The sequence below is a fragment of the Triticum dicoccoides genome, chromosome 1A (assembly GCF_002162155.2).
Source record: "Triticum dicoccoides isolate Atlit2015 ecotype Zavitan chromosome 1A, WEW_v2.0, whole genome shotgun sequence".
NCBI classification, from domain to species: domain Eukaryota; kingdom Viridiplantae; phylum Streptophyta; class Magnoliopsida; order Poales; family Poaceae; genus Triticum; species Triticum dicoccoides.
In genome coordinates, this window is record NC_041380.1 from 515,622,452 (window position 1) to 515,636,096 (window position 13,645).

At 42.2% G+C, this 13,645-nt stretch overlaps 1 protein-coding gene across 2 annotated transcripts; it reads left to right on the forward strand.

The window, feature by feature from the left end:
* Positions 1–2,218: 2,218 nt before the first annotated feature.
* On the forward strand, positions 2,219–4,256 carry LOC119284850 (WAT1-related protein At5g07050-like). 2 transcript variants are annotated; one of them, XM_037564020.1, is made up of 5 exons: positions 2,219–2,525; positions 2,610–2,678; positions 2,776–2,892; positions 3,006–3,423; positions 3,507–4,256. In XM_037564020.1, exons 1-5 carry the CDS (start codon positions 2,332–2,334, stop codon positions 3,882–3,884), a joined length of 1,176 nt encoding a protein of 391 aa, XP_037419917.1. In that variant the 5' UTR covers positions 2,219–2,331; the 3' UTR covers positions 3,885–4,256. The 2 variants fall into 2 exon arrangements, with proteins under 2 accessions (XP_037419917.1, XP_037419925.1); XM_037564028.1 differs by having other exon boundaries at positions 2,616–2,678.
* Positions 4,257–13,645: the final 9,389 nt, after the last annotated feature.

Below are 13,645 nucleotides of genomic sequence, written 5' to 3' on the forward strand. Positions count from 1 at the left end.
TAATTTTTCCCCATAACATGCAAGAGTTGTGTGTGTCGCTTCATTAAGAACAGAAGCAGAGAATAGTACGAGGTCTACTACAAGGTAGAGCAGTGCATGATCACAAAGCTCAACCAACCACACGACGCTACAAAAATATAACACAACTATCCTAAAAAAACATATACATAACTATTTTTAAAAAACAATAAACATAATAGACTACTCGCGATCATCTACCAATTAACCTACCCTATGTTGTTGTTACCAGGCGGCGCCAAAGCTTCCCTCAACCCACATCAAGGTTGTTTGTCTAAGAAGAAATAACAACCTTTGATATAAGAAACAAGTACAAACCTTGTTGGAGATTTCCAATCACCATCAAGCACATTGCACACATACAATAGTTAATTATTGTCAAGTACCAAGGCCAAGAAAAAAATCATTGTTATTTAAAGGAGGAAAATGTTGTTAGGCATGCCTTTTTTAATTTTTTTGCTCATTTATTTTTTTGCGGAATTTTCTCTCATTTTTTAGTAGCAAGATAAAAATAATATATTGAATATGGTCCAATAACTAAGTAATAAGTCATTAATGTTACTTCTCACACAAACTTTGGTGTTCTCGAGCATCGGGTGTGGATTTTGTACAAAGGGCATCAACACTTGGTTGTTTCAAGAGAGTATAAAAATTGTACTGAAAAAAATTGTGGTGCAAAAAATTAGATAGCCTCGACTATTACAGGATCTAGCAAAAATACAAGTTTATAACAGATGAGCCATATTATGTATGTTAAGAAAGTGTGGCATACCACTACAGAGGTGAAACAACAATAGCCATACACGGTTGCCACACATGTGGTGAAGTGTAACTTGAAGCAAACATCTTCGGTAGTAATTTGAGCGTGCCAGGAAGAAGACACCTTGTTATCTAGGATCTGAAGATAGCTATAAACGTAGAATTATTATTTGCAGCACACAGGTGCACAAGTTCATATTTTTTAACCAAATTTTATAGATTCACAGTGACGTCCCCACCCACCAAGTCTTTATCCACAGTGAAAGGAGCGGTTTAATTCGCTGCAAGGTGCAAACGAGCTTTTCCAAAGACGGAGTCCTTTCAGAAAGGAGCTATGTGTGCTTATGAGGGCTGTGGCACCCCCAGCCTTAGGAAAATATATGAAGGGATTATTTTTAGAGGGCTTAGAGATGAGGGGAAAAACTATTTGGCCCCCTCAAGTCTACTAGATTCATACCTTCAATGTAATCTGGAAAGCAGCAACTTCTGTAAATATGGAAGTATTGGAGGTCTGCATACGCCCACTAACCATAAGCCACGTGCCGGTGCCAGTATTCTCCACGCAGCACCATACATATTCCACACAAATGACGCTGATGATCATCACGCAGCTTAAAGCTTTGCATAGTTAATTAGAACATCTCCAACAGAAGCGTTATATGAGCGCTGCACGATATAAAAACTGCTTTTAGCGTGTGCGGATCCGGTTTGGAATCTCCAGCAGCCGCACAAAAAGCGCGCGCGCGCTATAACTAATGCAGCGCGCGCATCAAAAAGGCATCGCGCACAGCATATTTAATGCGCCCGGTCGCGCGCGCTACAAACTCTGGGCTGCTGCAGATGGGACCACTTGATTGGGACCGTTGAACTCGCGCGCGCAGCATATTTTGCAGCGCTTGTTGGAGCAAACGTCTTCTAGTGCCCTAAAAAATTTACTTACGCGCTGTAAACCTATTTTTTGGGCGCCGCGCATTGGGCGGCTGTTGGAGATGCTCTTAAGCACCAGATGCACTGTTACTTTCCCGCAAAAAAAATGGAAAAAAAACGAGAGAGGATGCACTGTTAGTTCAGCTAAGCTCAGGCAGTACGCCGTCACATTCAGAATCTTATACAAACGTTTTCACTGCTCCACGTACGTTGCGCCCATTAGCAATAAAAAGATTCTTGTGCTCCTTTCTAACCTAAAAAATTGGCCGGAGGAATTCCACTCGGCAGCCACTAATTAAATGGATCAGCTGTGCTTGCGTTTTATTTCGAATCGGATCCGCTGTGCTCTTGCAGGCTACACTTCTGGAATATACGATGCCATCTCGTCACCTTGGACCCACGTTACTCAGACGGACTGCCACCCAAATAATGGTGCAAGTTATCCCCCCCCTCCCCACCCCTAACCCCTATATATACTGGCCAAGCCTCTCTTCCATTTCAGCTCACACTCGCTTGCTTCACTCCATCTTTGAGTTCTCGATACACGCGACCCTGGCATTGGCACCTTTCACAAAACAAGAAGCTAGCTAGGGAAAGTGGAAACAAGGAACAGTTTGGTCGATCGCCATGGCTTTCTGCGGTGGTTTCATGGACAAGGCCAAGCCTTACATCGCCATGATCTCGCTGCAGTTCGGCTACGCCGGCATGAACGTCCTCACCAAGGTCTCCCTCAACGGCGGGATGAGCCACTACGTGCTCGTCGTGTACCGCCACGCCTTCGCCACACTCGCCATTGCACCCTTCGCTCTCTTCCTCGAAAGGTATAGCTAGCTACACAATTACTAGTGTACACATGTATTAATATTAGTGGTATTTTTATCTAACTTGTGAAACTTGACATGAAATGGCAGGAAGGTGAGGCCGAAGATGACGTGGTCCATCTTCTTCCAAATCTTCGTCCTTGCGCTGCTCGGGTTAGTGCATGCCTGGCTAGCTACCTGCAAAAATCATCTGATATGCATGTCTGAAATGACACGCCCATCTCACCCTCTTCTTGACCTCTTGCTGCAGACCGGTGATCGACCAGAATTTCTACTACGTGGGCCTGAAGTACACCGGTCCGACGTTCGCCTGCGCGATGAGCAACATCCTGCCGGCGATGACCTTCGTCATGGCGGTGATCTTCAGGTGCAATTTCACTACCAGCTTACTTTGCATGCCGTGCATCATATGCATATACATGCGCACGCGGAACGAGAAACCATTGCTAACATGGATTTTGCATGATGTTCGGTACATAGGATGGAGAAGATAGAGTTGAAGAAGGTGCGGTGCCAGGCCAAGATCTTCGGGACTGTGGTGACGGTGGCCGGCGCGATGCTCATGACGCTCTACAAGGGCCCCCTCATGCACCTGCCATGGACCAACGGCCACGCGCAGCCCAGCGGCGGCGAGGCCTCAGGTGCCGCCGGCGTCGACCCCACCGCGAGGGAGTGGTTCCTGGGCTCCCTCTTCATCATCATCGCCACCCTCGCCTGGGCCTCGCTCTTCATCCTGCAGACCCACACCATCAGGAAGTACACCGCGCAGCTCTCCCTGACCACGCTCATCTGCTTCATCGGCACCATACAGGCCATCGCCGTCACCTTCGTCATGGAGCGCCGCGTCTCCGTCTGGACCATCGGCTTCGACATGAACCTCCTCGCCGCCGCCTACGCGGTACGATCACTTACCACTGTCCTCTTTATCGCCATGACCTCTTCCATTACCAGTTCTTGACCAGTTTTGGTGATATTTTGCAGGGCATCGTGACGTCGAGCATCGCGTACTACGTGCAGGGGTTGGTGATCCAGAAGACGGGGCCGGTGTTCGCGTCGGCGTTCAGCCCGCTGATGATGATCATCGTGGCCGTCATGGGGTCCTTCATCCTGTCCGAGAAGATATACCTCGGGGCCGTGCTGGGCGCCGTGGTGATCGTGGTCGGGCTCTACGCCGTGCTCTGGGGCAAGCACAAGGAGAAGCAGGAGCAGGAGGCGGACGCCAAGGCGGCACTGCCGGTCGCCTCCAAGGGACCAGACGGCGCGAGCGTCCTGCAAGGAGCTGCTACCGCAGCCGGAGATGATGATGGGATGAGGTCGGCCTCCAACGGACGAGGAGCTGGATCAGCTAGTGCAGTTTGATGGACTGGGAACTCAAATAATCTGTGCCCTTGAGGACTTGTCATGAGAAGACGTAGGTCGTCGTCGTCCACGACGCACGCACTACGGCCCCGTCGGAATGGAGGTTTTCTGCTAGGAATCTCGTGCTGTTGTCCGTGAAATTTCTGCTTTCCAAGCACACGACCCACCAGCATTAGCCGCCAGAAGGAAGGGCTAGTAGCTCGCATTTTTGTTTTACGATGTGTGATTGATCGATATGCTACACTTAATTGTCACTAGTACTGCTACATCTCTGTCCATCTCGGAGAGTGATGTGATTCGCCTTTCCACTTTACCTGTCTATGATATTAAGTGTATCAATGTTATGAGATTCCAAGCGGCCTTGCTATTTTATTTTTTAAGCACTGACCACCGTAGGACAATTGTTCTTTGTTCTACGGTTATTTCCTCATTATCAAAATATATACAAGGTTAATTACAAAACGAGAACAAAGCTAGAAACACTACCCTATAACCACTTTTGGCGACATCATAGTATTTTTAAAAGATTATTAAGAATCCACTCTTGCAGAATCTGAACCTTGGTATCCTTTATTTGGTTGCACACATTGTTAAGATCTTGTTTCAAAAGGACCCTCCAAGATGCCACACTTGGCTTGATCTTGCTTTAAAAGGACCCTCCAAGATGCCACACTTGGCCTTGTGCCCTTGCTATTTTCTTTTGAGAGAACCACACATTATATTAAGTTATAGCATGCTAATACAAGATCGTGAATGAAAGGGGGCCTCTCGCTGGAACCAACAAGCGATGCTGCAAGCCGTATGAGCATATTTAGTTGGACAATTAATGAAACCTATTCTGGGATCTAGCAATGTAGGCGGAGCAAACTCCTGCTCAGCCTTAAGCCTCTTTATCTCATTGATCAGATGACCATACTGAGATGAGATGATGTTGTCAGATAGAGCAGGTAAGACTCCAAATGTTATGAGAATCCAAGCGGCATGTAACCCCGGGACCGAGATGGGATGATGTTGGATTGAGATCAGACGGTTCAGACAGAATCGAGTGAAACTATTATTTTTCCCGCCTGATCTATAGACTGTCCCAACAATATTGTATACCATATCTCAACAGATTGGCGTAATTTTTCTACCGCGTGTACAACCCTATAAGTGTTTCTCCAAAAGAAAACTACAAGATCAGACTCCCAAATGTTGTAACTGACAGACACGAGTTGGTGGTTTCCTTGCGGCAACCAAGTAAATGGCCTGCAGCTGGATAGGCATGAATCAAGTTGAACGTTGTGGCAGGCTCCTGAGTGCTATGGTTACGCAAGTACACACTACAAAAGCACAGTCGTCACGAAAGATTCATTTGGAAAGTTCCTTTGGTGAACATACTGCCTGTGCAACAAAATGCAGGGGTATGCCGTCACCCAAGAATGTTGTGTCTGGTGCGTGGAGTTGGATTCAGACTCCACTGAGATGACACTTGACACTTGTTGCTTTCTGGTAACTTGAGCTATCACTTTGGTAACTATGCAGAGAACCGTAGATGCATAAGTGCTTCTAGTTAAGGGTAGATAAGGAAAGATTGGCATGAAAGGACCTTGGGTGCACCTCAATTTTGTTCAAGCGCGCATAGCTAGTTCCAACCGTGGTTGGTTTGCTCAAAAGAAGGAGAGAAAGGATAGTATATGCTACGGCCAGACTCCTGATTTATGGTGGTGTACCCTTCTACTAGGTGTTACTGATAAAAGTCTCAAGGCTTATCTTCATGGGTTACTGATCAAAGTCTCAAGGTTTATCTTCATGAGAAATTTTATGATGCTCACACCTACAAGAAATATATGTAGTGGTCATTACAGCGTTAAGGCCTCTTTCAATTCATTGGTGCTTAGGCGAGGTGTTAACTGCATTAAAAGGCTTAGCAAGCACATATGCATTGGGAGGTTAGTGTTAAAAAAACTAACCTCCCAATGTATATATGCTTAGCTTTTGTAGCTAAGTTTCTCTCATTTAATTATTTGAAAACTAATTTCCTTCATGTATTGGTTGGTAGGCATTTTGTATAGGTCCATACGCTTAGCATCGTTTCTTCCTGGGTCACGAGTAGTAACGAGACAAAAAAATGAATGGATATTAATTACATCCTCCCTTCTGGTTTAGATGGCCTCTGACACTTGTTGCTTTCTGGTAACTTGAGATGTCACTTGGGTAACTATGCAGAGAACCGTAGATGTATAGTGTTTCTAGTTAAGGGTAGATAAGAAAAGATCGGCGTGAAAGGACCTTGGGTGCACTCCAAACTTGTTCAGGCCCGCCAAGCTAGTTCCTACCGTGGTTGGTTTGCTCAAAAGAAAGGAGAGAAAGGATAGTACTCTTGATTTATGGTGGTGTGCCCTTCTAGGGGTTACTGGTAAAAGTCTCAAGGCTTATCTTCATGGGTTCTGATCAAAGTCTCAAGGTTTATCTTCATGAGAAATTTTATGATGCTCCCGCTTACAAGAAATATATTTACTGGTTGTCATCATAGTAGCGTTAAGGCCTCTTTCAATGTGTTGGTGCTTAGGTGAGGTGAGTGCATTAAAAGTCTTTGGTCATTTAGTGGTCACACATGATGCATTGTAATTAATGCATTGGTAAACATGATTTTTTTAGAGGAAACGAGCAGACTAACTCCTTATGCAAGTACAAAATTTGTTCCACGACTCACATTGGATCAGCAATATTAACAGCTCATATTCACTTAGCACATCTTAAAAAGTAAAGAAAATAAAATGAGCAGGAAATAGAGAGGTTATGTTGCATATTATTAAACTCGTGCAGTCACATAGTGATCCAAGTTATGTTGCGCATTAAACTCGTACTTCAACCATCCCTTCTTTTTTTCATGAAAGTACTCGTCTCACTCTCTGAATTCTAAGACATGGAGGAATTTTGTGCCCCCATTTGTATGACTTTTATAATAAGAAATTATCAAAAATCAGAGGAATTTAGAAAAGTGAAGAATTTAAAATAAAATAAAAACAGGCAAAAGTAGAAAAATAGATATACTGGAGAAGTCACTACACAATTTATAGATTTTCTATTTATAAATATTAAAATGAAATGAAATAAAGCATTGAAGTATTACAGGAAAACCAAATACACAGTTTGATAGAACTTCTAAATAATTTTAAATCCATAAAAATAATTATTTTCTTTTCTCATAATGCTTTTGATTTTTCTAACATTTTTTTCAACAAGTTCCTTTTTTTTCTCCGGCAAAAATTACTGCATTTTATTTTAATGCAAGTTCAAAATCTCTTTTTTTTCCTTTTGTTTCCACTAGATAACTGCATGTGCAAAACTATCACCTTATCATTTGTCACAACATTTTGACTAGATCTGGCACCAATTTTTCTAGTACTAGATGTAAAAGATCAAATTTGTCTGGATGTATATTTGAAAAAAAAAAGAACTTGGCTGGTTTGATATTGAATTATGTGTGTGCGCAAATAATTGATGGTGAAATTAAGGGACAGCCTGAACTTAATAGCTAGCAATAGTTGTTTTTTACTACAAAACAGCAGCAGTGAACAATTTATCGCCAAATGATGATTTGGATTGGATTAAATCCAACCAGTAGAGTATGTATAAGAAGCATTAAGCAAACATGCTAGAGCCCAGGGAAGGGGTAAGATGAGAGAAGAAAATCAGTGAATTAAAATCAAGTCATGTCTAATTAGATTAAACAAGAGCTGGCAAGAAATGTGAGCATATTTTTTCTTTTGAAATGGAGGCAAAAGATTTGCCTCAGCGATTAATTAAGCTGAAGAGAATTGCATAGTTAATTGATGGAAAACCGGGCAAAAACCCGATAAAAACCCAACCATATGTTGACTACTCACTAAGCATGCAACCTCATAAGCGCACGATCAGCCCAACAGTCATACCTTACACGCAACGATCACCAACTCCCACACTGGTACATCGCAAAGAAATCCCCAACGAGAGTACCTCGGCCTAAGATCATGGGCACCACCAAAGCCACGAAAAACAAGCCAGGCCATAAAGACAACCCAAAAGACTCGTGACAATCCATCAAAAAGTTGCGACGCCTTTCCTATGTTGCAATTCTTCTTTCTTTTACTCCTGAGAGCCTCCTCCACAATCGTCTTACCAGACCCAGTGCGAGCAAGCTGTGAAGCTCTATCTCGAAGAGAATCTTGCATTTTGCATTCAAATGTGAGCATCTTGCATTCCTGTTAATTGGCTTATGAAATGAATTTAGGAGCTCCCATTACGGGTGACCTGACGAAGCAACTATGATCAGGGCTCCTTTGATTCAAGGGAATTTCACACAAATTTTAGAGGATCTAAATTCTTATGAATTTTATTGCGTTGGTTGTTTGCTTCACATGATTCCATGTGAATATTTCTTGTTATTTATTTATACTCTATTCTATCGAAAAATTTCACCCACTAAAACCTATTAGTAGAACGTGTTTGTTATTTCTTTCCTACCAAACACCATTCCATCTAAATTTCAGTAAATTTGTAATCTATAATATTCAAGAGGAAATGGCATTCCAGTCTTGCATTTTTCTTCTATTTCCGCATTTTAAGAATCCTACAAATCAAGAAACTTCTTATGGGGTACCACTATCCACTAGTCGGAATTTTAAATCAAGAGGAAAATAAAAAATATTGTGCATGTGGCGCTCTGGCAATTCTCCACCTGTCGTGTTGTAGTAGACAGACTTTCCGTTTGTCTACTAGAATAAGGTTTGCCCAGCTCCAGCGAGGGAGGGACGATGACGGTGGCACGTCTTTGGTTTGGTCCAGTGTTTGTACTCGTCGCTAGGTGGTCCATGGATCTGGATATAATTTTTACTATTTCTAGTGTTTGTTGTACTGTCATGATTAAAGATGAATAGATTAATTAGAAGTTTTCTCGCAAAAGAAGTTTGCCTGGCTCCGGTGAGGGACAGGTAATGACGGCGGTTCGTCTTTGGCTCGCTCCAATGCTTATAGTCATGGCTTCCAGTGCTTATAGTCGTTAGGTGATTTATGGACCTAGATATGATTTTTATTTGGGTATGGTTAGGTCTCAGTCGACTCAGACTTAACCATGTCTCGGTCAAGTGATCTCTACTCTTATAAAAAAACAGAGTTGGTGATGATGGTGTGCTTGCCATTCTGCAATATAGGCCGTCTGATTTATATCTGATGGATAGGAAGGAAATTATGGCAATTTTGCTAAAAAAAATACCCACACCCCTATCCACATTTGCAAATAAGGCTTTCCCTCGTCCATCCTTTTCTCTCACAAGATAAACTACTTGTATAAATGCATCTGATGTTCCGTGCAACTCATGGGCATCTTGCTAGTATAGTATATAAAAAAAGGAAAAGAATTTTCTATATGAATCTCTATGCAAGATTAAAAGCAAATAACATCGACTGAGACATAATTAAGTCTCAGTCGACTGAGACTTAGCAAAGTTGTTTTTACTTCTATTCTTTGTATTGCCATGCCAATTGATGAAAGTTTTCAGGAGGATAAAAAAAAGTCACCCACCAGAGATCCACACACGGTTAGTACATGCACGTAGAGAATATATAGCTTTTCACATGGCCGGCCTAACCAATCTGCAAAAGCTAGCTCGCCGACGCGGAAAAACGTCGCCCAGTTCACGCGCGCGCGGCGCCGGAACAAACTAATGAGCTAGCCCGCACCCCATTATCGACCGATCGTGCTACGCTACGGGAAAGAAGCTCCGACGCTTTCGCTACGGGGCAAGTCGCCATTGCTGGCCTGCTCTAGACGACGGCAAGTTGCTGCTTATTCTCTCTCTCTCCGTCCCTCCTTACTCGGACAGCACCGAGGGCCACTGAGCCACTCAGCTGCATGCACCATCCACGGCGTGCATAAAAATAAGCGGGCGAGTGCGGGAATGAGATGCCGGTACGACAATGCAAGCCGGAGCCGGATCGATCTGCTATCGGCTTTCGCCGATACGTCGGAGAGAGAGAGAGTTGGGGGGTTCGCAACTTTGCCATTGACGTCGGCGGAGGCCAATGGCGGCGACAGAACATGCGGTGACCTAGCTAGATGGAGCGTGCATGATGATTACTTATTGGGCATGGAATCTGTAAAGGGAAACGGATGGTGATGTCAACCGAGATAAGGGCCTGCTGCTGCATGTATGATTGATCGATTCCGTTGCATCTCGAAATGTCTGATTCCATGACACGTTCTCAATTGTATCGGACTCAAACGCCATGAGTTGATCTCGGTAGATCTAGAAGCTTCAGAGTGGCCGCTTTTTGGACGTAAGTCGATCCATAGCCGAAAGGATGTGAATCCTTATTGATTCTTGCCTCTTCATGTGCTCTTATATAGTCTTTTTTTAGCTTTATTAAAATTTAAACAATGTTTACATCGTCTACGAGTTTACTGACAATAAAGTCAGGGGGCTCGCCCAACCAATTAAATGAAGTCTTATTACAGTAACTAAAATGAGCTAGCATATGAGCCACTTGATTACAAGATCTATAACAATGCTTATAAACGACCTTCTCTATTGAAGTACCAGTGTCCAAACATTCTACGAATATTGCCGCCGCCGAGTCCCACCATATGGTTTGTCAATCACAATAATTGATTACTTGCAAAGAATCCGATTCAGCTTCTACCCGGTTACACCCAAAGGAGTTAGCAAAAATCAGCCCGTCTTGCATGGCCAACGCTTCTGTTGTTATTGCATTCACCGCAACAGGTATAAACTTGCATTGGGCTCCCAAAAAATTACCTTTGTCATCACGCAGGATAGCCGCCGTAGCACCTACCCCTTCGTCCGAGTAGTACGCCACATCAACATTTAACTTAATGAACCGAGGGTCCGGCTTACACCACTTTGCTTCAGGGGAAATTCTCACCAGCGATGTAGCCCTCTGATGGTTGCTTGAGATTGATAACACAGAGAGTGCCCACCTCCAAGGGGGAGGAATTGATTCATTGTGCGTCACTTTTCTACAGATCCACCAAAGGTACCAGCCCCCAACGGCTATTACTTGTTTGAAGTTAATTATTGGGTGCATCTCAAGCTGCTGGTCCGGCAATGATAAGATAAATTCCAAGATCGCAGACCCCGATCTATCAACCTGGATCGCTTGGTCGATGATATTTGTGATGCCCAGCTTCGTCCACAAGTGTCGTGCATTCGAGCATAAAAACATTAAGTGACGGATATCCTCGGCCCCTTGATGACAGATAGGACAAGCACCATTGGAACCAATGTGCCTGTTAGTAAGTATAGCTCTTAGCGGGATAACTCCTCGCAGTGCTCGCCAACAAAAAATCTGTTCAACGACTTTTTTTTGTTAAACTATTTTTTTATGATTTTAGTACGTGACAACCTTTAACACATAGGTTTCCTTTTTTGTGGGGAATAAATAAGTTTTATTCCAAAGAAATAGGGTTATAGTCAGCTAAATGAAGTCTTATCTCCAGTCTCTATGTTATCAAAGAAATAGGGTCATGGTAGCTCTGAGATACAACTTGGAATCTGATGCAACCAGCAGCCTGTGCTATCTCCAGTTCTACCATGATTAGCCAGGCAATGGGCAACCCTATTGTGACTATGCTCAATCTTCATAGGAATAAACTCACAACTTTTAAGAGGGACTAATTTGTTTGTGTTGCTTTCTTACACCCCAACTCCATAAGAGCAAAATTCTTATTGGGTACCAAAGATGATTGCTGTGTTTTTTTCCTTGTCACATGGCTTAAAAAGTCATGGCAATTTTTGGTGAATAAAATTATGACATCTCAGTCTTGAACTTTTAAACCCTGTGTTTCAAAGAAGTGATCATGACATCTCAATACAACATTTTTTAAACCTTGTGTTTCAAAGAAGAGCTACTTCAGTTAAAAAATGTGCTACTTACATCTTTGCTATTGGGCTTTGGGTGGCGCTATTCTGTTACACATGGTAGACTAGTCTGTGTATTACTCCCTCAATCCCAAAATAAGTGTCTCGACAAGTCGAGACATATGTATTACTGGGCTCTAAGTACAAAATAAATAATATATTGTTTTTAAGGAAAAAATAGAATTCTAGAGCGATATTTTATACCGATATTGCAAACCCCTGCTAGCCCACTCCATTACACGCGGTGTAGAGCAAAGGTACCGCTCACTCCGAGCTTCCGAGGAACTGGAAACCAGCAGGAGGGAGCTCCTATGTGCCGCGCTTTGCGTCAAATAGACGCGCCCAAGTGGAGCAGCGAGCGCCGAGCCGCACTGTATCAAGATAACTACTATAGCGGTTCAACTATAGTAGTAACCGAAGAACTGTAGCGGCCGCTGCTGTAGCGACACGATTAACAGTAGCGCCTTGGTTCCCAGTAACGAGATGGACACTGTAGCTCCTTTTTGCCTTCTACTTTTTTCAAACATTTTTCTAAAAACCCATTTCTTTTCAAAACCTAGAACATTTTTAGAAAATGCAATTTTCTTTGAATATGTGAACAATATTCGAGAACCTGAATTTTTAAAAATATCCAACAATTTTTTAAAAACACAATCATTTTTGGAAATTCTTGAAAAAAAATTGAAAAATTTATGAATTAGTGAACAAAAAAATGAAAAAAGGATTTTTTGGGTTTTATCATTTATGCCACTGCTTGTGTCTCACTACTCAGTTTTGCCACTAGAAATTTTAACTGCTCAAAAATGTCATCGCTTTGTTAGGCGCATGCTCAAAAAATGCCACTGGACACCATTATTTCAGCTCCAACCTCATTTGCCATGTTATAATGACCAAAATAACTATATACCAACATGTCGGCTCTCTCTCTCTATCTATCTCACTATAAGAAAGTGTGGGTCTCACTTGATCCCAGTAACGTTCTTATTTTTCTCTAAAATTATTTGCTTACTTACTCATGATAAGTTGGGTACACACTTATCATTGTGATATAGAGAGAGCTGACATGCGGGTATAGGGGCATTTTCGTCATATAACATGGTCAACTAGTTTGACCTAACAATAATGATGTCTAGTGGCATTTTTGAGGAAGCATCTACTGGAATGAAGACATTTTTGAGATATGTAATGGCTTTTTTGAGCAAGCATATCAAGGAACGATGGCATTTTTGAGCAGTTGTAACTTCTAATGGCAAAACTGAGTAGTGGGACACAACTAGTGGCATAAAAATCATTTTTCCTAAAATTCCCAAATAAATGTTGAAAGAGATTTTTTTAATTTGTGTACAAATTTTGAAAAGTAGAATTTTGTTTTTCAAATTCTGAACATAGTTTGAAAACCAAAACATTTTTTGAAATTCCATAAAAATGAAACCGAGACATGTTTTTGAATTTTTTAATAAATTATGAAAAAGGGGACATTTTAAAATTTCAAACAGATATTTGAAAGCATGAACTGTTTTTTGGAAATCCCAAATAATTTTAGAACATGGACATTTTTCATAAATTTCGAAAAAAAAGTTTAGATAGAAAAAAGAATGGAACCAATCCATAATAAGTTTTTTTTAGACATCCCAATCCATAATAAGTGTGGTTTCACATTTTTGAACTAAGCCCAATTTAGAACTCTGACAGTTATTTTGGATCAGAGGGAGTAGAAAGTTCCTAAAAGCAGGAAAATTAGAATAACATAAACCTGACTGGATGGGTTGGACTCGCTTGGTCCATTGGTCGGCTTTGTGCGAAATGACGACAGCACAAAGCATTGAGTGTCACATACAAAAAGGAAATTGCCATTTCCAA